At 45.3% G+C, this 27,132-nt stretch overlaps 1 protein-coding gene across 1 annotated transcript in view; it reads left to right on the top strand.

Annotated features, from left to right (window-relative positions):
- The window catches only part of LOC124616625, a 181,866-nt gene that overhangs the window by 105,191 nt on the left and 49,543 nt on the right, over window positions 1-27,132 (top strand). The window contains exon 2 of the mRNA XM_047144950.1: window positions 22,946-23,079. Within this exon, the coding sequence (XP_047000906.1) occupies window positions 22,946-23,079 (134 nt within the window). The remainder of the gene's footprint in view (window positions 1-22,945; window positions 23,080-27,132) is intronic.

Below are 27,132 nucleotides of genomic sequence, written 5' to 3'. Positions count from 1 at the left end.
GCGAGTGCTAGGAAGTCTCTCTAGACCTGCCGTGTGGCGGCGCTCGGTCTGCAATCACTGACAGTGGCGACACGCGGGTCCGACGTATACTAACGGACCGCGGCCGATTTAAAGGCTACCACCTAGCAAGTGTGGTGTCTGGCGGTGACACCACAGAAACAACTGGTTCTCTCTTAGCACTGTCCATACAGTGACGTGGCCAACGTTACCTTGTACAGCAGCAACTTCTCTGACGCTGACATTAGGGTTATCGTCAACTGCACGAAGAATTGCCTCGTCCATTGCAGGTGTCCTCGTCGTTCTAGGTCTTCCCCAGTCGCGAGTCATAGGCTGGAATGTTCCGTGCTCCCTAAGACGCCGATCAATTGCTTCGAACGTCTTCTTGTCGGGACACCTTCGTTCCAGAAATCTGTCTCGATACAAACGTACCGCGCCGCGGCTATTGCCCCGTGCTAATCCATACATCAAATGGGCATCTGCCAACTCCGCATTTGTAAACATTGCACTGACTGCAAAACCACGTTCGTGATGAACATTAACCTGTTGATACTACGCACTGATGTGCTTGATGCTAGTACTGTAGAGCAATGAGTCACATGTCAACACAAGCACCGAAGTCAACATTACCTTCCTTCAATTGGGCCAACTGGCGGTGAATCGAGGAAGTACAGTACATACTGACCAATCTAAAATGAGCTCTAACATGGAAATTAAGCGTTTCCGGACACATGTCCACACAACATCTTTTCTTTATTTGTGTGTGAGGAATGTTTCCTGGAAGTTTGGCCGTTCCTTTTTGTAACACCCTTTATATGCTCAGACAAACAAATGATTACAGTTTCAGAAATATTGGATGATATATTCAAGATAAACAGCTCCAAAAATTGAGCAGGTACTGACTGACTGACAGAGTCGCTGGATGTCCTCCTGAGTGATATCGTGCCAAATTCGGTCCAACTGGCGCGTTAGGTTATCAAAATCCCAAGCTGATTGGAAGGCCCCATCCATAATGCTGTAAACGTTCAAGGGAATCGTGCTGGGCAAGGCAGGGTCTGGCAAGCATGAAAACAAGGCAGGGGAAACTGTCGCCGTGTGCGGGCCGGCATTATCCTGCTGAAATGTAAGCCAAGGATGGCTTGCCATGAAGGGCAAGGCAATGGGGCGTAGACCGTCGTCGACGTACCGCTGTGCTGTTAGGGCGCCGCGGGTGACAACCAAAGAGGTCCTGCTGTGAAAAAGAAAAAAAAATGGCCCCACACTCCATTGCTGCTGGTCGTCGGGCTATATGGCAGGCGAGTCAGGTTGGTACCACACCGCCGCCTGTGGTGTCTGCAGACACATCATGGTTGGTCATTGGGGCTCAGTTCGAAGCGGGACACAGCACTGAAGACAATTCTACTCCAGTGAATGACATTCCAGGTCGAAGACGTGTCTGCAGACGCCCGGGAGAGCCGTGGAATACCAACCTCACTGGCATCTACCCTGAGGCATGACAGACGGGAGAGACGGAGTGGGATGACATTTCTTTTCATATTAGGACTCCTTTGGTTGTCATCCGCGGCACTCTTAACACCGCGGTACGTTGACGATATTGTGCACGTCGCTGACTTGCCCTTCACGGCCAGGCTTCCTGGGCTTAGATTCCAGCAAGATAATGGTCGTCAGCATAGGGCGACAGTCTCTATTCCCTTGCCTTTGTGCTTGCCAAACTCTACCGTGGCCAGCTAGGTCGCCGAATCTCTCGCTAATTGAGAAAGTTCGGAGCATTATGGGCAAAGCCCTCCAACCATCCCGCGATTTTGACGATCTAACGCGCAATTTGGACGGAATTATATACCTGTCAGGAGGACGTCCAACAACTTTGTCAATCAACGCCAAACCGAACAACTGCTTACATAAAGGCCAGAGGCCGGACCAACGCGCTATTGACTCGCTCCGTCTGTGAAACCCTTTATCTTGAATAAGTCATCCAGTATTTGAAACTGTTCAAAAAATGTTCAGATGTGTGTGAAATCTTATGGGACTTAACTGCTAATGTCATCAGTCCCTAAGCTTACACACTACTTAACCTAAATTAACCTAAGGACAAACACACACACCCATACCCGAGGGAGGGCTCGAACCTCCGTCGGGACCAGCCGCACAGTCCATGAATGCATTGAAGCTTTAATCGCTTGTTTATCTGCACATGTACGTCACACCTAACGATTTCCGACCCATTCGGATAATTTCTTCGTGCCGCGGCGTTTGTCTTAGAGTGTAGTTGCATGATAAATAGGCGCTTCAGTTTGGAACCGCGTGACCGGTACGGTCGCAGGTTCGAATCCTGCCTCGGGCATGGATGTGTGTGATGTCCTTAGGCTAGTTAGGTTTAAGTAGTTCTAAGTTCTAGGGGACTGATGACCACAGATGTTAAGTCCCATAGTGCTCAGAGCCATTTGAACCATTTGAACCAGGATAAATAGCCGGAAGAAGTGACCGAGAGGTTCTAGGCGCTACAGTCTGGAGCCGCGCGAGCGCTACGGCCGCAGGTTCGACTCCTGCCTCGGGCATGGATGTGTGTGATGTCCTTCGGTTAGTTACGTTTAAATAGTTCTAAGTTCTAGGGGACTGATGACCTGAGAAGTTAAGTCCCATAGTGCTCAGAGCTATTTGAACCATGATAAATAACGTGGGAGGTGATTAAAGGAAGTGCAACATATTCCTATCAAGTATATGTTATGAGCTATTCGGTTTCGTGAATCCAGATCTGGGTGGGTAACGGCAAAAGACCTTTCAGCTGCTAAAGGCTAGTGGTTTCACGTATCAGTACTTCTGGAAAAAAATCCTCCGCGTGAAGACTGCTTGTGTCGCAGTCATATGTTATTCGACACCTTCTATGAGTTGTCAAGGCTGTACGCCTGGTTGGTTAGGAAGGAATTGAAGTTTGTGATCTCTGAAGATGGGTGTAATACCGAAACGCGTAACATGTTCTAATAAAAGAGTCAATTGAACATCTCATGACTTTATTGCGGTCCTCTAAAAGATTCGTGTGATAATATGAGCGGACCCAGCACGAAGGAAACTGTTTCCATTTGGTTTTGCCTGGCTTTCACAAGTGAGCCCCTCTAGTTTTTCCCATACTGCGCCTGCCTAGCCCACACGCGACGCTGTTCGCGGGGTGGTCTGCTGCACAAGGACGCGCTAATAGCGGCCGGCAAGTCACTGCCCGGAATGAGCAGCGGCCCTCCGCCGGCGCGGACGCGGGCCGCATGCGCGGACCAGTGGCGAATGTAACGAGCGGCCGGCGGCCCCGGATTGGCACAAATTGGAGGCAGCAAAGGGCAGGGCGGTCCTTCTGTCTGTCTGTCTCTCTGGAGCCCCGCCAGGTGGCCAGCCGCCGAGCTAACGAACTGCCGACTGACACGGCTGCTGCGTTCCGTCTCACTGCCTGCCACGCATCACACACGCCTCCGACAAACAGACGTAATGTCCCCCATCCCCCTCACTCTCTGTCGCCTGTGTGCGTTCTATTCCTGGACTGGCACTCGCCAGGTATAACGCCCCCGATGAGTTTTTGCCTCAGTGTACTTGAGTGCCAAGGTATGGCAGAGGCGCAGCCATTCGCATGGACGCATGTTGGTACACGACGTATCAGGATGAGACTGACAAGAGCTAAAAGAGCTGACAGCATCTAATGAACAATATTGCGGAGAGTACCTCGTAAAATGACTATTATTCAAATCGGTAGTTCCTAATGAAAAGAAATTTGAACATCGACAGTATTAAAAGAAACTAACCTTGTCGTGGAAATGCTCACTCACCGAGGCTATACATTACATGTCGAGAATGTGTTCACGTCGAATTAATTTCAATGCGCGTCACAAGGTAATCTACTTCCAAATGATATCTACACTACTGGCCATTAAAATTGCTACACCACGAAGATGACGTGCTACAGACGCGAAATTTAACCGATAGGAACAAGATGCTGTCATATGCAAATCATTAGCTTTTCGGAGCATTCACACAAGGTTGGCGCCGGTGACGGCACCTACAATGTGCTGACATGAGCAAAGTTTCCAACCGATATCTCATACACAAACAGCAGTTGACTGGCGTTGCCTGGTGAAACGTTGTTGTGATGCCTCGTGTTAGGAGGAGAAATGCATACCATCACGTTTCCGACTTTGATAAAGGTTGGATTGTAGGCTGTCGCGATTGCGGTTTATAGTACCGCGACATTGCTGCTCGCGTTGGTCGATATCCAATGACTGTTAGCAGAATATGGAAGCGGTGGGTTCAGGAGGGTAATACGGAACGCCGTGCTGGATCCCAACGGCCACGTATCACTAGCAGTTGAGATGACAGGCATCTCATCCGCATGGCCGTAACGGATCGTGCAGCTACGTCTCGATCCCTGAGTCAACACATGGGAACGTTTGCAAGACAACAACCATCTGCACGTCGTTTGCAGCAGCATGGACTATCAGCTTGGAGACCATGGCTGCGATTAACCTTGACGTTGCGTCACAGACAGGAGCGCATGCGATGGTGTACTCAACGACGAACCTGGGTCCACGAATGGGAAAACGTCATTTTTTCGGATGAATCCAGGTTCTGTTTACAGCATCATGATGGTCACATCCGTGTTTGGCGACATCGTGGTGAACGCACATTGGAAGCGTGTATTCGTCATTGCCATCACCCGGCGTGATGGTATGGGGTGCCATTGGTTACACGTCTCGGTCACCTGTTGTTCGCATTGCCGGCACTTTGAACAGTGGACGTTATATTTCAGATGTGTTTCGACCCGTGGCTCTATCCTTCATTCGGTCCCTGCGAAACCCTACATTTCGGCAGGATAATGCACGACCGCATGTTGCAGGTCCTGCACGGGCCTTTCTGGATACAGAAAATGTTCGACTGCTGCAGTGGCCAACACATTCTCCAGATCTCTCACCAATTGAAAACGTCTGGTCAATGGTGGCCGAGCAACTGGCCCGTCACAATACGCCAGTCACTACTCTTGATGAACTGTGATATCGTGTTGAAGTTGCATGGGCAGCTGTACCAGTACACGCCATCCAAGCACTGTTTGATTCAATGCCCATGCGTATCGAGGCCGTTATTACGACCAGAGGTGGTTGTGGCTCTGAGCACTATGGGAGTTAACTTCTGAGGTCATCAGTCCCCTAGAACTGAGAACTACTTAAACCTAACTAACCTAAGGACATCACACACATCCATGCCCAAGGCAGGATTCGAACCTGCGACCGTAGCGGTCGCGCGGTTCCAGACTGTAGCGCCTAGAATCGCTCGGCCACTTCGGCCGGCTAGAGGTGGTTGTTCTGGGTACTGATTTCTCAGGACCTATGCACCCAAACTGGGGGAAAATGTAATCACATGCCAGTTCTAGTATAATATATTTGTCCAATGAATACCCGTTTATAATCTGCATTTCTTCTTTGTGTTGCACTTTTAATGGCCCTGATAATGTTTTACCTGCAATGAACGCTCAGTGCTGCTGTGTATCACCTTTGCTGCCGACTACAACGCTGTTGCGACTTAGAGGAAGAGGATGATTATAATCCAAAAGTAAAATTATATAAGTACTGATTTAATTTTACTTTTCGTTTATAATCATTCTCTCCTTTTTCTTAAATGACACTTCTTTTGAATGCAATGACACTAAAAGCACTGTATATGGGGTGTTGTCTTTCTTGACAAGCTGTAAACTGTAGCATGCAAGTGTAGCGCTTTACTCCTTCAGCTCATTAAGTCGCAACAGCTCTGTAATTGGCAACAACGGTGATACGGAGCAGCACTGAGCATTCGTTTCAGGTAAAACATTATCAGAGTCTAATTCTGGAAATCATTTGGAAGTAGATCAGAACTTAATTTTCTCTGGATTGCTAATCTCGCATTTAAACTCCTTTTAACAAAAATGACTCATTCTTTTTAACCCTATCGCAGACACCAGGTACTATTTAAGTATAAAATTGCTATCAGTTATACTTTTGAATTATTAAATCGGAATTACATTTTATTTAAAATAAATGAATGGCACTTGCTAACAGGCTGGCCCTTGTGGCCGAGCGGTTCTAGGCGCTTCAGTCCGGAACCGCGCTGCCGCTACGATCGCAGGTTCTAATCCTGCTTCGGGCATGGATGTGCTTGACGTCCTTAGGTTAGTTAGGTTTAAGTAGTCCAGGGGACTGATGACCTCAGATGTTACGTCCCATAGTGCTCACAGGCATTTGAACCACTTGCTAACACCTTGCCGGTATGACTGATAAATCATCTCCTTTGCCTAACACTCGAAATCACTGAACAACGAAAATTAACCTATTACAATAATCAATAAATGCACGGAATGTAGTGCGACAAATACATTTTGGTTTCCAAGGCGTTTCTGCGTCAAAATCAAATTCCAAAAAACGTTCCTCCAGTAATATTCAGTTCTTAGCTATTCTCTACTTTTTAAAATTTCTCATCTTCAAAAGGGAATGATATTCTGACTCAGAGCTCCTCGGCCAAGCCAACCGATCACCGGTACATCTCGTCCAACACTCAACTACAACTCGCTCTCCCCGCTACTGCTGTTCCGCTTACTGTGCGGTATTTTGCTCAACAGCGCTTTTCTTAATACTGAAAGGCAATGGATTCTTCCATGTGTGTAAGCTTTACAAATGTATGTATGGAAGTTAATGATGTACCAATCGCTCTGTTACACAAATGATTGATAAGCTAGCGCAGTGGGAAATTATGTCTCAGTAAATCGACATAAAGCAAATACAGTCAACAAACTACTTCCATAAATAAAATTTCTTCATGATATAAGTGGCATCAACGTGTTTATCTAAGATGCTGCTACAGTACAGGTCAAACTGGTCTATTAGTTGTTCCTATATCATGCAAAGTACGTGGCTTTCTTCTTACACGAACCTTTCTGAGTGTCGCACATCTGGTTTTCATGTAAGTAGCTAGCATCAATATCGTATTGATTGATAATGTTATTTATAGACAGTAAGTGGTGGACTACCCGTAGCAGCAGCTGATAAGTTAGGGATGTATTTTATTCATAACATCTCGTCTTCTGTCACAGTATTTTTATTTCCTGACTACTTTCCAATGCATTTCGGAGCTGCAACTCCATTTTAAAGAACTGTATAGACATAATGGGCATTACGTATGCTTTAGTTATTCATCCAACTCTAGCAGAGCGCTTGTGGGAGACGCACCTTTGTTTGAAAATATTATTCAGCCAGGAATCGAACTAACGCCACCCAAGTGACAGGCCAGCATTCTACTGCAGCGCGGCGCGACTCATCGAAGAAGTTAGGCTGATCTAATGTATTAAAGATACTCGGAAAACTTGAGAGTAGATTTTCTCAAGAATTTTTGAGAGTTGCACCTAACGATCGATAGTCGAGGTCTGAACTTCACGTACCTCAAATATAAAAAAAGTTACAAAAATCCGATTGGCATGTGGTCTCTTCGTGAGACGTTTCTCAGATCGAAGAATGATAGAGATGTAACGCTTACAGTTTAGCCATGTCTACTAAGAAGAGTGCCCTTCAGGTACACAGTGTTCAAAATAAATGTTGCATACTGTTTGATTGCCAATACTGGACATAATAGAAAACAAAACTGATTTTGCTCTGCCAGGTGCAATCACATAAAACAAAAATGTAGAAGATTATCAAATGGAAATGTGTTATCAAAAAAAAGAAAAAAAAGAAGAAACAAAACGTTGCAAATGATTCCACTGCAGATAGTAGAGTTTCTTCTGACTGTCATATTGCATAACGCATTGTTTATGAATCAGCTGGTCCTCCTTGTGTTATCGAATTCTTCCACAGCAGCGCTTACGATGCCCTGCAAGGTCTTTGGTGGCACAGGGCCATTGCAAACAGCTCGCTTTAGCGTGGATCGTGAATTATCACTGCAGTTGAGATCTGAGGAATATGGAGGCTTTTCCATCGGACTGACCCTACGCTCCACTAAGAATATGCTCGCAAGATTCTGACGATGGGGGCACGTCCCGTCGTCCATCGGGCTGAATCCCGCTGCAGTGTGTTTACCAAATGGAGCCACAATGTGCGCAAGCGTGACTTCCCGATTCCTCACACTTGTCATCCTCCCATACATTGGCACAAGGCGTGTCGTGCTCCCATACGTGATTCCGCCCCAAAACATGACTAAACCACCTCGATAAGTGTCGCGAACTACGACATGGTTAGGGTGTAAACGTTATCCTCGCTGCCTCCACACACGAACATCAGTATTGTTACGGTGGAGACTGATACGCGACTTACCAGTAAAGAACGTTGTCTTCCACCGCTGCCAAGTCCACAAAGAGTGGTTTAGTGCCCATTGGACACGAGTCCCTTTCCGAACCCGATTTAAAGGAGGAGTCTGGTATGTAATCCCTGCTCATGGAGCCTTTTTCGTATCGTTTGTGTTGACGCATGCACTCCTGTAGCTTCTTGTATCTGCCGCCTTGGTCGTGTAGCATCGTGCTGAGGGTTCCTGCTTGCTGTTATATGCAGATATGCGCCCTCCACACCTGTTGTTTTCCTTTCGCGGCCACTTCTCAGCCGACCCTGCCAGTAGAAGCTTTTTCCAGATTCTAGAGACATCACTTTGATTCACAGCGACATTCACTACGACGCCCACCTGTCTCACTCAGTACTATACGGAGCCTAAGGTTGTACATTGTTGTGGTCTGAACCATCCTGAAGCAATGCAACTCGTAATGGCGTGCAGCACAAGTACTGCGATGTGTGCCGATGAGACGGCTGGCACAGACTGCTTGTACTGCCCCCTCAAATGTACAGATGTATTGATATTATAATGTATTTCTGGATTGTTTTGAACAGTAGTGCTGCTGAATAGATGAGTCTTGTATATACTATTATTTACATATATTTGACGATGAGGTTACCCTCCATTCAGAGGCTGTTGCACGCAGCGCCCGTTATTTTGATTTGTAAGTAATATATTTCAGTATCAGTCGTCCTTTGGAATTTTTATTGGCAGATCTAGATTTCAGCTAGAAACTAGTCATTCTCAATGCACTATCCTTTTTTGGTCAATGCCTGTTGGTCTGGCTTTGTGCACAGTTCATTGAATACTGGCTAGTTTCTAGCTGAAATCTAGATCTGCCAACAAAAATTGCAAAGGACGACTGATAGCTGAAATGTATTATTTACAAATATTTGAAGATGCTGGCGCTGATTTTGTGTTTGATAATGGACGCTTCCACTATGGCTCCAGCATATTAGGTATGCCTCTTCATACTTAAAGCACACAAATGCACATGTATGTCAGTAATACTTTTCATAATGGTCTATTTTATTGTTTTAAGCAGTAGACAATCTGCTAGTGTATTTGTGTTTTTCCTATATTTTGCTACAGGTCATAGGATGGTCATTATAGACCGAAACCGGTAGTCTGATGCCAAAAAATCAAGTTTCGGCAATATGCAACGTTCATTTTGGCGACTGTATTTTGAAATGAAAATGAATGTATTAATTAGTGAAAGCAAGTGCGAGCACCTCACTAAGTACGCGTCGAAGGTGTTTACACATTTCCGTTTGAATGATCTAGCTTGTCTGTGCATTACGTCAACTGTAAGTTGATGAACTACTCTCAGTTTTGCCGAGCGGTTCTAGGCGCTTCCGTCTGGAACCGCGCGACCGCTACGGTCGCAGGTTCCAATCCTGCCTCGGGCATGGATGTGTGTGATGTCCTTAGGTTAGTTAGATTTAAGTAGTTCTAAGTTCTAGGGGACTGATGATCTCAGACGTTAAGTCCCGTAGTGCTCAGAGCCATTTGAACCATTTTATTTGGCTCTCAGTTTTGACACGGTGAAATGGAGATGGCACACTGAGTGTAGAATGCGACACCTGCCAGACTTAATTTTTAGACGACTTCCTGCCCAAGTGAAAAGTCGCTGAGGCCGAAACGTTGGAGTATCTGACACCTGCAAAATTTGACTGTATATAGACAATACTGTTTAGGCTCCTGCAAAAATTTGCCACGGAACCCATCAGCGCGTATCTTACCGAAAAGTACAGCATCATGAGCATCATCATCATCAGCATCAACACCACCACATATGCTTCATGGTTAGCATTGCAGGCCTTTTCCAGTGCACTGGCCTGCTTCCCCCTTGATATTCCCAAACATCTTTTGTTTTTTGGTCGGTACCAGAGCCACAGTTTCATTGCACACCGTTCTGCAGCGGGATGCTCAACGTTCCCAGCCCTTTGGATGGCGCCAGTGTATCGCCTGCTTTGTTGACTCATCGATTTAACTGGACTGCTTAATGCGGGCCCTCGAGACGGGCTGTCTGTCACGGGAGTAGCGTGGCGGCGCGGCCCACAGATAGGGGGGACAATTATGTAAGCAGCTCGTCCATCATTCGCCCCACTCGATAGCCAACGGCCGCGACCGCACCCCGCCTAACACAGGGGCCTGCTGTCTGGTGAGAAATTAGTCTGCCGCATCAGATACGACGGGCACAGCCGCTGGTCGGCTGAGCACTCTCACAGAGCAGCGAGTGGAGCCGCGAAATAACAAACACGGCGAAACATACGCGAAAGGCACCAGGCTGCACCCAAGTATCCATCACTGTGGCGCAGTGCAAGGCATCTGAGACGCATTCAAGACGACCGGAACTGATGTTCCGCTCCGACTGTTAGTATTTGTGTTTCCCGCCGTCTTCCTAAATCAATAAGGTGATTTTTTTAGTGCCGGCCGATGTGGCCGAACGGTTCTAGGCGCTTCCGTCTGGAACCGCGCGACCGCTACGGTCGTAGGTTCGAATCCTGCCCCGGGCATGGATGTGTGTGATGTCCTTAGGTTAGTTAGGTTTAAGTAGTTCTAAGTTGTAGGGGACTGATGACCTCAGATGTTAAGTCCCATAGTGCTCAGAGCCATTTGATCTTTTATTAAATGCTGGTGCAGATCGCAAAACTTTTTGTTTTGTTTTTAATTCTGGTTTCCATTTACTATTTTAAGTCCATCTTCAGACCAAGGCTCCAGATAACAAGAGGAACCCGTGCACGGACCCTGTGTGTAGTCCCGACTGGTGCTGTCGCGGACTGCTTCAAAAATCAAAACTGTTCAAATGGCTCTAAGCACTATGGAACTTAACAAAAAGATGGTTCAAATGGCTCTGAGCACTATGGGACTTAACTTCTGAGGTCATCAGTCCCCTACACTTAGAACTACTGAAACGTAACTAACCTAAGGACATCACACACATCCATGCCCCAGGCAGGATTCGACCTGCGACCGTAGCAGCAGCGCGGCTCCGGACTGAAGCGCCTAGAACCGCTCGACCACAGAGGCCGGCCTGACTGCTTCTTGTTCACTAGCTTTGCAGTTCGGGAAACAGAGCCATCCTCTGAAGGTGGCGCTTTATCTCCTGAACTATGGGTCATTCAGTAATGCAGGTATTGTGGTACATGTACACTGAAGCACCAAAGAGACTGGTATAGGTATGCGTATTCAATTACAGAGGCATGTAAACAGGCAGAACACGGCGCCGCGTCGGCAACGCCTGTATAAGACAGCAAGTGTCTGGCGCAGTTGTTAGATCGGCTGCTGCTTCTACAATGATGGGTTATCAAGGTTTAAGTGAGTTTGAACGTGTTGTTATAGTCGGGGCACGAGCCGTGAGACACTGCATCTCCGAGGTAGCAATGAAGTGGGGATTTTCCCGTACGACCACTTCACGAGTGTACCGAGAATATCAGGGATCCGGTAAAACATCAAATCTCCAGCATCGCGGCGGCCGGTTAAACATCCTGCAAGAACGGGACCAACGACGACTGAAGAGGATCGTTCAACGTGACAGAAGTACAACCCTTCCGCAAATTGCTGCAGATTTCAATGCTGGGTCATCAACAAGTGTCAACCTGCGAATCATTCAACGAAAACTCGTCTATATGGGCTTTCGGAGTCGAAGGCCCACTCGTGTACCCTTCATGACTGCACGACACAAAGCTTTACGCCTCGCCTGGGCCCGTCAGCACCGATATTGGACTGTTGATGACTGGAAACACGTTGCCTGGTCCGACGAGTCTCGTTTCAAATTGTATCGAGCGGATGGACGTGTACAGGTATGGAGACAACCTCATGAATCCATGGACCCTGCATGTTAGCAGGGGACTGTTCAAGCAGGTGGAGACTGTAACTGTGTGGGGGGTATCCAGCTGGAGTGATATGGGACCCCTAATATGTACGTAAGCATCCTGTCTGATCACCTGCATCCATTCATGTCTATTGTGCGTTGTGCATTCCGACGGACTTGGGCAATTCCAGCAGGACAATGCGACACCCCACACGTCCAGAATTTCTACAGAGTGGCTCCGGTCACACTCTCCTGAGTTTGAACACTTTCGCTGGCCACCAAACTCCCCGGATATGAACATATCTGGGATGCCTTGGAACGTGTTATTCAGAAGAGATCTCCACCCTATCGTGCTCTTACATATTTATGGAAAGCCCTGCAGGAATCATGGTGTCAGTTCCCTCCAGCACTACTTGAGACATTAGTCGAGTCCACACCACGTCGTGGTGCGGCACTACTGCGTGCTAGCAGGGGCCTACACGATATTAGGCAGGTGTACCAGTTTTTTTGGCTCTTCAGTGTATATGTCAATAATGTCTGCGAAACGTGTTGTGACTACAGTTAGTTGTAAGGAAGTAATAAATTGAAATGGCATTTATGATTCGGCAGTTTCTCACGCATCTCATTGTTTATGACGTTATGTCTTCTGAACTATCTATCGTACAATGATATATGTGGTGTCACCGCCAGACACCACACTTGCTAGGTGGTAGCCTTTAAATCGGCCGCGGTCCGGTAGTATACGTCGGACCCGCGTGTCGCCACTATCAGTGATTGCAGACCGAGCGCCGCCACACGGCAGGTCTAGAGAGACTTCCTAGGACTCGCCCCAGTTGTACAGCCGACTTTGCTAGCGATGGTTCACTGACAAATTACGCTCTCATTTGCCGAGACGATAGTTAGCATAGCCTTCAGCTACGACATTTGCTACGACCTAGCAAGGCGCCATTATCAATTGCTATTTATCTTGTGATGCATGTACCTTCAGACCGATGTTCACCAATTATGGATTAAAGTTAAGTATTCCAGAAGCTACGTACTTTTTTTACTAGACTCAACTCTAACTGTTCCAGACCTCACGCCAGCCTGCGTGAGCTTAAACGCGTGCCTTTCGGCTACCTCATAGTGGCTTGGCTGTCTCGCCAAGTCACAACAATATATTTTTGAAAGTACATTCAGTGGTATGTGTGAATGCTGTCTTCAAAATAATTTTTGAATCAGATAGTAGTAAAGAAGTAATAAAATGGAACGTGTGCTCGATCCGCCATTTTTACTCCATGAATAGCGATTTTTTTTCGTTTCTTCATTTTGTGCAAGATGTCAGGGAGGAAAAGTTTCGAAAAGATTTGAAATTATGTGCAAAGTTTGTTGCAAGTTTCCTCATTCTGAAGTAAAGGATCAATAGTCTGGCTCTTTGCACTTCATGACCTACATTTCCTTCTCTTCCCCACCCGTTAGAGAGGTAGTAGGTTCTTACCATCACAGTCGTTCTTTCCAGACACTAAGTGATTTGTATACCAAGTTTGGTTCAAATCGATCTAGTCGTTTATGGGAAATGCGGACCACACATGCTTGCATACATCCACTTTTGCAATACGTTCTCGCTGAGAAAGCTGGAGTTGCCCAGGTATTTATTTATTCCAGTCTCCTCCTCTCTCCCAACTCTGTCCATCTCTTCCTGCCCCCCCCCCCCCTCTATCCATGTCCTCCTCCCCCCACTAATTACAGCTCCACCCTCGTCTTTGTTAATCCCCTTCTTCCCCTCTCTCTGTGTGTGTCCTCCTCAGTCTCTCTGTCCATCTCCTGCTCTCACCTCTCTTTCCACCTCTTCCTCCCTCTCTCTCTAGCGCACTGGACTCGCATTCAGGAGGACGACAGTTCAGTCCCGCGTCCGTGATTTCCCTAAATCGCTACAGGCAAATGCTGGGACGGTTCTTTTGAAAGAGCACGGCCGACTTCTTTCCCCGTCCTTCCCTAATCCGATGAGACCGATGACCTCGCAGTTTGGCCTCTTCCCCCAAACAACCCAACCGTCTCTTCCTGTTCATTCCTCCCCCTTTCTTTTCTATGCCCATCTCCTCGTGTCCCTTCTCTCTGTCCTCCCCTTATCTCTCTCTGTCCATATCCTCTTTCCTCTCTCCGTCCATCTCCTCCATTCCCCCTCTCTCTCCATTTTCTCTTCCTTCCCCATCTCTCTACCTGCCTCCTTATCCTCTCTCTCTGTCCATATCTTCCTCTTTCCTTTCTGAATCTCCTCCTCACCCCCTCTCTCTGTCCATTCCCCCCCCCCCACCCCTGTCTCTGCCCATGTCTTCCTCCTCCTATTTGTGCTTATCTCCTCCTTTCCCTTCGCTGTCTGTCTTCTCCTTCTCCTTCGATGTTTGTCCATCTCCTCGTCCTCCCTTCTCTCTCCACGTTGTCACACTCGCCTCAATAGGAGGCTGATGTTTCTTACCTTTGCAGTATTTATTTCCAGATAGTAACTAACATGTGTGCCATATTTGGTTGAAATTGTTACAGGGGTTTAAGATGAACTTTTTACCCATGGCTTTGCGCATGTAAAATATATTTCACACGTATTTAACATATTTCACGCTTATTAGTACACACATTTCACCAGCACGTCTACCGAATTTCGTCTAGCAGTTTCATTTTCGGACAGCTTAATGTTTATCTCGTGATCTATGTGTCGTACTGTTATATATTTATGTACATATATTCATCGCCAAATGTGGATACTGTCTGCGAAAGTTGTTGCTAATAGAGTTAGTAGCAACGAAGTAATAAATTTAAACGTCTCGCATTTTGCGGTTGTTTTCACGCATTCAGTGTTCGTGACGTCATATCTCCTGAACTGAGAGGCGTAAAATGATGTAATTTTTCTTTTTCATTCAGTGGTATATGTGAATACTGTGAGCAAAATGTGCCACATATATAGTCAGCAGTAGAGAAGTAATATATTAAAACGTCATGCTTCATACGACAATTTTACTGCACGAACAGCGAAAATATAGAAGTAACATACTTTTCTTCTTTAATTATTTTATGGGAGTCGTCAGCTAAAAAATCTTTCGTAATGGTTTAGAATTGTGTATAAAGTTTGTTGCAAGTCTCTGTGTGCTCTCATTCTCACATACTGGATGACTAAAGTATGAGTTTTCTCGAGTCGTGAACTACACTGCTTTTTCACTTCAAATCATTTGATGGGTGGGTGATTCTTCCCCAACAGGACATGACACTTTTAAAGATTATTTGAATAATTTGAGACGTAATGCTCTGAGCGTCAAGTATTGGGTAAAAAGACTCTCATCAAATCACTGCAAAGAATAAGTTAAGTCACGAAGTAGGAAAACAGAGAAGAAGACGACTACAAATTTATGAAAGGTGCATATGAAAACTGTGTACGAATATTCACGTTAGGGTGACTGAATAGCATAACATTTGAAGAGACTAATATCTGAACCAAAGGAGAGATGGGATAGGTGGAGTTCCTCATCAAACTACTAGAGATTGATATAAAGGACACTGATGATGCAAAAAATACAAAATTTGACAACAGAACCTTCTGTCTAGTGGTTCATGGGGTCTGTGGCTTTACCAGTGTATGGAGCACGAGGATGTTAACCTACACGTAATCTCCTTCGGCTGAAGTTATGTAAAAGACTTTTTATAAAATAAAATACATATGAGTCAATTAACCTTCACAGAACAACTAAGAACCTCCCTTAAGCATTTCTCAGTTTCAGTATTCATGAGTGAAATGATTTGTTTCGAAATGCGAAATAAATATCTCAAAGTGGTATCTAAGTCCCCAGCTGCCAGCTGACGAAATGTTATTGCCAGCTTTATCGTGGCAGTTTCCCAAGCAGAAAATCTGAAATCTCGCTGCGTCGTAATTCTGAAATTTGGAAACACAATGTCACCATCAGTGTGTATTTCTCGTACTTCTGTTTTACCCAGAGTCTCTTGTGTTTTCTGTTTCTGTTACCTTTCAGCCCATGAAAGGTAGCACATACTAACGAGCAAAGAAATGGACAGATGGGAGACGGCTCGAACAATGAGGCAACGTGTGGATGCGAGAACACGCATGCATACGTGCGTTCTTTCTATTAATTTTTGTGCGTGCGCTTTTGTTCCCATGCATCAGCGATTGCGAACGAGGAAAGACGCATCGTGTGGACATACCTCAAGTGAACGAGATTCTAGTGGAGGGAGAGAATGAGGAGCGAAAGAACGGATTTTCGCGACATTAGAATACAATTATGGAATGAGAATGTGAGTTGAGAGTCCTCGTAGTTGGTTGGGTTTGGGTAGTTGGTTGATCTGGGAGAGGGGATTAAACAGGTCCCATAGAATTATGGAAGGATGGGGAAGGAATACGACCGTGCCCTTTCAAAGGAACCATACTAGCATTTGCCCAAAGTGATTTAGGGAAATCACGAAAAACTTGAATCGGGACGACCGGACGCGTGTTTGATCCGTCGTCCTCCAGAATGTGCTAGCCACTGCGTCACCTCACTCAGTATGAGAGGAAGGAGCCATGATATGTAGAAAGGAGATTATGAAAAGTGAAAGTGGGATCGCAACGTATAAGAGGAAATGTCAGAGTGAGGAGAGTGTACTGGTGTACTCTTTCGAGAGAGAGAGAGAGAGAGAGAGAGAAGAGAAGTGTTGGCAAAGACATAATATGGGCATCTTATGCCCATCTTAAGTTAAAAAAAAGGACGTACGTAGGTGTTCAACTGCCACGAAGCGGAGTGCAAAGAGTGTAATGAGACTGGTCATCTGTAGCGTCGTTCATATGAACGCGGCGTTGTGCTCGAAGAGAAGATACGTTCGTGTCTTCTCCGCTTCACCGCTTGAACATCGCTCTTTCCATCACTGAAGCGACAAGTGCGACGATCTACGGCCTGACGTCATCGTGTGAAACAGAAAGACATCTGCACAGATCGATTTGACCCCACTAGTCATTCTCTCCCGTCTTGTATCGGACAGATTGACGTCAGCTCTGAGCAGAGCTAACGTGAAGGGCGAGTGGCCAACTCACGCTACACCAGTCACACACAATCCGGCGTATCGCCTTCATCGCGACGCCATACGCATTACCGAATTTCCATTGCGTCAGCTACTGAATATCAAAAGGCATGTTACAGGCTCAGTTTTCCATAGAGGAATTCGGTCAACACTCGTAGCGAGCTTCAGTTATGCTTTGGAGTATGCAAGACGGCATAAGCATATTTTTAAAGAATTCCGATGAATGAATTAGACCTAACTCTACGAAATCATATAATGAATTATTAAATGAATAACAGTAAAAATAAAATTTTGTCACTAAGTTAAAAAAAATGGGCCAATATGTTTAGGAGCAGACATTGGCAAAGCAATAAAGGTAAAAATGTGGTATCTAGGTGCGAAGAACGAATACATTTAAAGAGCATAAGGGAATAATGCAGCAGGAAGTGCGTCCCCAGAGGCGCTAGAGTAGCACATGGTAATGTGACAGTGAAAGAATTGCTTCAGATCTCGTTAGTACAGAGAATTAAAGTGTGATAAGGAAACAATCAGTGTAGGCGCGATTAGAACTCGCGCAATATGGGCTTCGTACAAACTTAATTATTTATATAGATAGTTCATCCATCCCGGGAATCTAAAATTCCGATGATTTTTGCCTGTTATCGATATCAGTATTGGCAACATATCAAAATAAGTGATATAAATGGACGCATTGACTTAGAAGCTTACATTTTTTACACCGCCAAGGAACCATGGAATTTAGTATGTAGCATAAATTTCAAGCTGTTACATATACCCCTTCCTGAGGAAAAGGAGTTAACAGACTCTCGGACAACATGATAAATATTTTTTTCGTGTGATATAATTACAAATTAACAATTTTCGTATTTTTTGCTTTATTTGTACTGTGAAACTTCGCTTTTTGCCAAATTTAATGATTCTAGGTTGATACGCGCGCTAAACCCGCTGGACACAACAGGTGATTAGGATTGTGGGAAGGGCCAAATAATGTTTCGATTAGTTTGATTCAAAATTGTATTTTATTGCAATTTAATAGCACCTTTAAACCAAGACGGCACATAGCCAAACCTTTACAACTACGAGTTTCAAAATCCAATTCTTTCACGACTGGAGGCCTCCAAACAAGAAATCTTAAAAATCAACAAGATAAATTTCAAGTGACTGAAGACATGAAGTTAAACTTGCAGATATTATAATATATATCTCAGCTAGGCGGAAAGCCTCAAGGCAAAAGTGGATAGAACAAACATATACAAGGTGCACTACAAACTGCTGAAGGCCACAATCAAATTTCAAAATTTTAAAATATACAGCGACAACAGGTGATTAAAGGACGCTGCCTGAAATTACGTCAGTGGCCAGGGCAGGTAACCGGAACACTAACGGCCACAAGGCAGAAAATTCCACTGGTGCACTTGAATTGTAGTGACATAAATGGCCGTATTTTTTTATTACCTGGATTTAGAAGTATACTTATATTACAACACCAAGGGACTATAGACCTTAGTATAAAATTTGACTTGATATGTCTACCCGTTCCTGAGGGAAAGGGATCTTAACAGACAGACGGACAGACAGACAGTCGAATAACAGCTCCATGGCGGCCAAGTTAATGCTAATATAAATTGAAAGGGTACCAGCCTGCAGACAACTTAATTCTCTTATTGAATGTATGCGATTACTTCGTTTCCGTGGCCTTCCACCACCTAAACTGGCTGGGACAGGGAGATAAGCTGCCACTCAAATTCAAAAATCTTAGCAATAATTCACGCGCTTTCAAATCGAAACTGAAGAGTTTCCTTGTGCGTCACTTCTTCTATTCTGTCGAGGAATTCCTTGAAAATGTAAGCTTATTCTTGTTGTATTGTTGGCTGCGTTTACTTCAACCTCTTGATTGACTTTTTTCGGGTTCATAAACAATTTATTTTTATCTGTTATTACATTACTGGCCATTAAAATTGCTATACCACGAAGATAACGTGCTACAGACGCGAAATTTAACCGACAGGAAGAAGATGCTGCGACACGCAAATGATTAGCTTTTCAGAGCATTCACACAAGGTTGGCGCTGGTGGCGACACCTACAACGTACTGACAGGAGGAAAGTTTCCAACCGATTTCTCATACACAAACAGCAGTTGACCCTCGTTGCCTGATGAAACGTTGTTGTGATGCCTCGTGTAAGGAGGAGAAATGCGTACCATCACGTTTCCGACTTTGATAAAGGTCGGATTGTAGCCTATCGCTATTGCGGTTTATCGTATCGCGACATTGCTGCTCGCGTTGGTCGAGATCTAATGACTGTTAGCACAATATGGAATCGGTGGGTTTAGGGAGGGTAATACGGAACGCCGTGCCGGATCCCAACGGCCTCGTATCACTAGCAGTCGATATGACAGGCATTTTATCCGCATGGCTGTAACGGATCGTGCAGCCACGTCTCGATCCCCGAGTCAACAGATGGGGACGTTTGCAAGATAACAACCATCTGCACAAACAGTTCAACGACGTTTGCAGCAGCATGGACTATCAGCTCGGAGACCGTGGCTGCGGTTACCCTTGACGCTGCATCACAGACAGGAGCGCCTGCGATGGTGTAGTCAACGACGAACCTGGGTGCACGAATGGCAAAACGTCTATTTTTTCAGATGAATCCAGATTCTGTTTACAGCGTCATAATGGACGCATCCGTGTTTGGCGACATCGCGGTGAACGCACATTGGAAGCGTGTATTCGTCATCGCCACACTGGCGTATCACCCTGCGTGATGGTATGGGGTGCCATTGGTTACTCGTCTTGGTCATCTCTTGTTCGCATTGACGTCACTTTGAACAGTGGACGTTACACTTCAGATATGCTACGAACCGTGGCTCTACCCTTCATTCGATCCCTGTGAAACCCTACATTTCAGCAGGATAATGCACGACTGCATGTTGCAGGTTCTGTACGGGCCTTCCTGGATACAGAAAATGTTCGTCTGCTGCCCTGGCGAGCACGTTCTCTAGATCTCTCACCAACTGAAAACGTCTGGTCAATGGTGGCCGAGCAACTGGCTCGTAACAATACGCCGGTCACTACTCTTGGTGAACTGTGGTATCGTGTTGAAGTTGCATGGTCAGCTGTACCTGTACAAGCCATCCAAGCTCTGTTTGACTCAATGCCCAGGCGTATCAAGGCCATTATTACGGCTAGAGGTGGTTGTTCTGGGTACTGATTTCTCAGGATCTATGCACCCAAATTGCGTGATAATGTAATCACATGTCAGTTCTAGTATAATTTATTTGTCGAATGAATAACCGTTTGTTGTTGTTGTGGTCTTCAGTCCTGAGACTGGTTTGATGCAGCTCTCCATGCTACTCTATCCTGTGCAAGCTTTTTCATCTCCCAGTACCTACTGCAACCTACATCCTTCTGAATCTGCTTAGTGTATTCATCTCTTGGTCTCCCTCTACGATTTTTACCCTCCACGCTGCCCTCCAATACTCGATTGGTGATCCCTTGATGTCTCAGAACATGTCCTACCAACCCAACCGATCCCTTCTTCTAGTCAAGTTGTGCCACAAACTCCTCTTCTCCCCAATTCTATTCAATACCTCCTCTTTAGTTATGTGATCTACCCATCTAATCTTTAGCATACCTCTGTAGCACCACATTTCGAAAGCTTCTATTCTCTTCTTGTCCAAACTATTTATCGTCCATGTTTCACTTCCATACATGGCTACACTCCATACGAATACTTTCAGAAATGACTTCCTGACACTTAAATCAATACTGGATGTTAACAAATTTCTTTTCTTCAGAAACGCTTTCCTTGCCATTGCCAGCCTACGTTTTATATCCTCTCTACTTCGACCATCATCAGTTATTTTGCTCCCCAAATAGCAAAACTCCTTTACTACTTTAAGTGCCTCATTTCCTAATCTAATTCCCTCAGCATCACCGGACTTAATTAGACTACATTCCATTATCCTTGTTTTGCTTTTGTTGATGTTCATCTTATATCCTCCTTTCAAGACACTGTCCATTCCATTCAACTGCTCTTCCAAGTCCTTTGCTGTCTCTGACAGAATTACAATGTCATCGGCGAACCTCAAAGTTTTTATTTCTTCTCCATGAATTTTAATACCCACCCCGAATTTTTCTTTTGTTTCCTTTACTGCTTGCTCAATATACAGATTGAACAACATCGGGGAGAGGCTACAACCCTGTCTTACTCCCTTCCCAACCACTGCTTCCCTTTCATGTCCCTCGACTCTTATAACTGCCATCTAGTTTCTGTAAAAATTGTAAATAGCCTTTCGCTCCCTGTATTTTACCCCTGCCACCTTTAGAATTTGAAAGAGAGTATTCCAGTCAACATTGTCAAAAGCTTTCTCTAAGTCTACAAATGCTAGAAACGTAGGTTTGCCTTTCCTTAATCTTTCTTCTAAGATAAGTCGTAAGGTCAGTATTGCCTCACGTGTTCCAGTGTTTCTACGGAATCCAAACTGATCCTCTCCGAGGTTGGCTTCTACTCTATATACTCCTTCCACCTTTCTGCTTTCCCTTCTTTGCTTAGAACTGGGTTTCCATCTGAGCTCTTGATATTCATACAAGTCGTTCTCTTATCTCCAAAGGTCTCTTTAATTTTCCTGTAGGCGGTTTCTGTCTTACCCCTAGTGAGATAGGCCTCTACATCCTTACATTTGTCCTCTAGCCATCCCTGCTTAGCCATTTTGCACTTCCTGTCGATCTCATTTTTGAGACGTTTGTATTCCTTTTTGCCTGTTTCACTTACTGCATTTTTATATTTTCTCCTTTCATCAATTAAATTCAATATTTCTTCTGTTACCCAAGGATTTCTACTAGCCCTCGTCTTTTTACCTACTTGATCCTCTGCTGCCTTCACTACTTCATCCCTCAAAGCTACCCATTCTTCTTCTACTGTATTTATTTCCCCCGTTCCTGTCAATTGCTACCTTATGCTCTCCCTGAATCTCTGTACAACCTCTGGTTCTTTTAGTTTATCCAGGTCCCATCTCCTTAAATTCCCACCTTTTTGCAGTTTATCATCTGTATTTCTTGTTGGTGTAGCAATTTTAATGGCCAGTAGTGTACTTTCATGTTGTAATTTCATGTACTGACACGTTCCATGGCCTTGGAGATTTACTCCTCAATTTGGTCCTACGGAACTTGACGTGTAAATAAATAAATCGTCGTACGGGCAAATCCCCACTTCATCGCTGCCTCGGAGATGCTGTGTCCTATCGCTCGTGCGCGGACTATAACACCACGTTCAAACTTACTTAAATCTTGCCAGTCTGCCATTGTAGCAGCAGCACCCGATCTAATAACTGCGTCAGACACTTGTTGTCTTATATAGGCGATGAGGACCGCAGGGCCGTATTCTGCCTTTTTATATATCTCTGTATTTGAATACGCATGCGCCGGCCGGAGTGGCCGAGCGGTTAAAGGCGCTACAGCCTGGAATCGCACGACCGCTACGGTCGCAGGTTCGAATCCTGCCTCGGGAATGGATGTGTGTGATGTCCTTAGGTTAGTTAGGTTTAAGTAGTTCTAAGTTCTAGGGGACTTATGACCACAGCAGTTGAGTCCCATAGTGCTCAGAGCCATTTGAACCATTTTTTTGAATACGCATGCCTATACCAGTTTCTTTGGCACTTCAGTGTATACGACGTTACCACAGCTGTTTGTTATTCTGTTATTATTATTATTTTACGGTCTCTTCTGTCGCTGACGTGGCGTAGTTCCACAACTAACCAAGCTCTTTCTTGTTTATTACAGGCACGCAAGATACTCCGTGGCGCGGTTTTCGTTCGCCGGGATCGAGCTGTGCTGGGGACCTAGCGCCTATGGACGTTCTGCTACCATGTCTGTCAGGGCGCTGTACCCAAGTTAGCGAGCAACGTCCTGCTGAGGTCAGTAACCTTCTGAACACAGTTACCTATTGCTTGAAGGAGAGATGGAATATTTTAAAAAACATTTCACGCAAAAGCTAGTATTTGTTTGCATATTCTGTATTATACCGTCCTTGTGGCTGCTAGTAAAATGCAACGAAGATGGCAACTGTACTATTTTTGAAGTTTATCCCTAATTAAAATAGGCTGTAACGACTGCTTTTTGTTTTACTTCGATAACCAATCGTTAAGTGTGATGCTAATAGCTTTGTGGTTCCCGTGCACAAGTCTTCACTTTTCTGTTCTCGGTTAGTGTTCTGTCCTTAAAATGAGCTGCCAACTTGCCGTCAAGAACTAATGTACAAAAATCTTGCTGTATGTTAATGTAGAAATAAGTTCATTGTGCATTTCGTTTAAGTGTAGGATTATTATTTGTCATATTTTTCGCTTACTGTGTTGTTTAGGATGCTGAAACTGAGATCGAATGTTTGCGCAGATTGCTCAGCTCTGTAGAAACAAACTAGACTGTTACTGTTTCATAACAAGTTGCCTCCACCAGTGACCATCTTTTACCTTGGAAAGATTGGAAGACAACCTTGTCGGATGGCCATTTAGGGACAAGCACTTTTACATAATTACTGGATGAACAGAAGTCTATGGCAAAGTTGCCTCCTGCGACACCATTTGTCCAATTTTAAGACACTGGTGGCACATTAGTGACGAACGACCCTCGCATAACACATTCATGCTACGTAATTGTCTGTCTTGGAATTTGCCAGAAGAGTATGCTCGTTACAAAATGACTAGAAGTGTACATTAATTCAGACAGGACTTTTGTAAGTTCTTTCTTGCCACAATATTCCTCGGATTTTGCGGTCATTTCGACCGCGACCGTGTTTCCTGCATAACGCCCCTTCCACGCACATTTCAGGGTTTGAAGCATTGCTTCGACCACCTGTGCAGAACCATCAGCATGAACTTGTCTTAGTTCCGACTACTCTCGCAACTGAAGCAAAGTATTCATTAATCCGAAGACTGTTTTGAACACGACTGTTCTTTACTAGCCGTGGAGGTGCTATGGCCTTGTCTTCCTCCGAACTATGAACTGACTCATCCAGCCTGTTACAGGACATCTACGTTTTAACGTGGATTTCGAACGACGGCGGAACTCAGCGTTTTTTACATCAACAAACATTGTCAGAGGGGAAAGGAATGATAAGTGACAGATATAAATCCTAGAAGTGAGCGGGGATCGAACCCGAGACCAGTGGATCTATAGCCTGGCACTTTACGATTGGGACACCGGTTTACACACTACTATGAAAGGCCATCATTCAGGATTATGATATGACACGACAATGTAGTGAGCTTGCAGTTGTCGGAAGATGGGAAACAAAAGCTGTCAAGGCCATCACTCATTATGTCTATGTGTCTCCTCCACAGAATCAATACACAGTGAGGCGACTTGCCCTGAACGTAGTAGGAGCCATTTACTCAGCGTGATAGCCAAGAGTTCCTAGTAACTCTACATAATTTGCTGCAAGAGTAGTCTGTTGGTCAGAGTATTATATGGGGTTATCAAACGTTGTAGGCATAAGTCGAGTTTACTTAGTTTCAAGAGGTCGTATTCTGGGCCATTTGGAAGCTAGAAGGTGGTACGGAAGAACTGCGCAAACTGTCTGTCGAGTATTAATTTGGTCCCGATAGTTCAAGGGAGGAGCACATTCCAATCCTGGTTCCCAACGGCGGGCTCAAGCCTGGAGCTTCTCATACCGAGAACAGCCTTTGTTGTTCGCAAGGCTTCTGCGCCAAAAGACCAATGTTGCAACCACAGTGTCTGTTGGGACTGCCAGCAAACTGTTTACTGGAACCTGGGCTACGAGCGCAAATTTCCGCTAGTAAGGATTCTTCTTACACACATCGCCATGCGACCAGCATGCGAAGGAGCGTCGAAAGACTCTAGAGACATAAAAGGTGTGGAGCTTAATTTATGTTCTGAACTCCTGAGGAGCACCATCATGTAAAGCTGAATGTATCTGAATCAGATATGGAACTGAAACTGTCTTACAGGCACTTAAGAAAATCAAGGGGATGTAATCTCTTAGGTTTTATCGGCGTGATTGTTTGAGGATGTGCTTCCGTGTGTTCTGCCAAGTTGATGTTTCCATTCTATACAGTTTTTAATAGCTCGACGACCGACCTAGCGGACTTCTTCAGGCGCTGCGATTTTGCTGTTATGTGTACTCGCGGCCTGGACTCGAACCAGCTTGCGAACAATTGTTGGTCTCGCGCCGCTATTTGAGATGAGTTCGATACTCGTCCCGCATTTCACGTTGGTGTTCTTTTGTTTTTTAGAGCCCGTGAAACGCAAATTCTTTCAGCGTTTTCCAGCTGTGTTGCCCAGCGAGTTAGTAAACTGAGTGCCGGATCCCAAGCGATGTTTAAATCGAAACCTGTGTTCCCGTTTATTAGGTTTGGTGGCATGTTTACGTCGATAGGCTCATTAGTTATGCTGTCCAAGAGACTTGGTGTTTGCAGTACGATGCTGGTCTCGACGTACTACATTGGATGATCGTGTTCGAGGCACAGTTCGACAGCATATGATTTGTTTCGTTGTTTCGGTTGGGCGAGTCGTGCATCTCTCCTCTACTGTTCTGACAGTCTGACCCAGGTAGGACATGCCGCATTTATATGGGATGGGGTACATACACACACAACTTGCGGAGACCTAGATCGTCTGTAACATTACAAAAAAGACTTTATCTTAGTTGAAGGGAGCGAAATGCACTGTATGCCTTGTTTCCTTAGGTATCTAACGATCTTTACCGATGTTGGGCCAGCATAAGGTAGAATAAGTGATTTTTTGCTTTTCTTCCTAGGTAACAGTCTCAACCACCTACTCTGGCAATTTTAGCCGCAACGTTCATTCAATTTGACGATCTGAGTACCAGTTCCTTCCTTAACACTATTCGTAGGTGTCGTAATTCTTCGACGAAGCTCTCGTCGTCTTAAAATCTTAGAGCTCTATCGACCAGTTTCTGTAGGACCGAATTTCTTCTTGAGGATTAGTGGTGGCTTGAGGCCTGGAGACAGAGATGAGTTAGTGTGCCTAGGTTTTTATATGACCTGTCTCACAGGGATCAGTCCGTTCTCTTAACCGGTAAGTCTAGGAAAGGTAGTTGGCTCTCTTTTTCTATTATTTTATGATACGATGGACGCAGTTTAAATGTTCCAGGAAGCTTCGAAGTTTTGCCGCTCCACGCGGCCATACCACAAAAGTCTTATTCGCGTATCGATAGAAATACGTTGCTCTCAACATGGCGGAAGGTAGCGGCTTTGCTTCTAAGTGTTCCCTGTATGGTTTCGTCACGACAGCCGATAACTCACAACCCATCGCCACGCCAAAGATTTGTTCATAATTTTGGGGTAGTACCTCGGTTACAGGATGATTTTGCTAAGTGGGGACCAACTGCAGAGAACGATTTCTGAGACAATAAGAAACAAACAAGGTCATATGGACAGCTGACCGGGCCGCGCGGGATTAGCCGAGCGGTCTGAGGAGCTGCAGTCATGGACTGTGCGGCTGGTCCCGTCAGAGGCTCGAGTCCTCCCTCGGGCATGAGTGTGTGTGTTTGTCCTTAGGACAATTTAGGTTAAGTAGTGTGTAAGCTTAGGGACTGATGACCTTAGCAGTTAAGTCCCATAAGATTTGACACACATTTGAACAATTTTGTTAACAGATGACCGGAAATGCATGGTGTCTACAAAAATAGGTATTTGTTAATGCACAATGCCTGTATAGTACAATGCAGTGCACAACATGCTGTGATGATAGCACCGTTAGACAAGGTGTTCGAAGTGAAGCATGCGTGACGACGGTGCACTACCAAATGAGACACGCAATGAAATAGCATCACAGGCAGCACGAATGTACTGTATCTGCATGACTGGGATGGGCTCCGCATACACGACTTCTTCGAGGTGCTCCCAGAGGTGGAAATCAAACGGAACAGGCAGCCGGCCGGGACAAGCCACTGCACCACCTCGTCCGCTCCATCTGTCGGGGTACTAGTG

Source organism: Schistocerca americana, chromosome 5 (genome assembly GCF_021461395.2).
Source record: "Schistocerca americana isolate TAMUIC-IGC-003095 chromosome 5, iqSchAmer2.1, whole genome shotgun sequence".
Lineage (NCBI taxonomy): Eukaryota > Metazoa > Arthropoda > Insecta > Orthoptera > Acrididae > Schistocerca > Schistocerca americana.
This window is presented reverse-complemented; position numbering and strand designations above follow the sequence as displayed.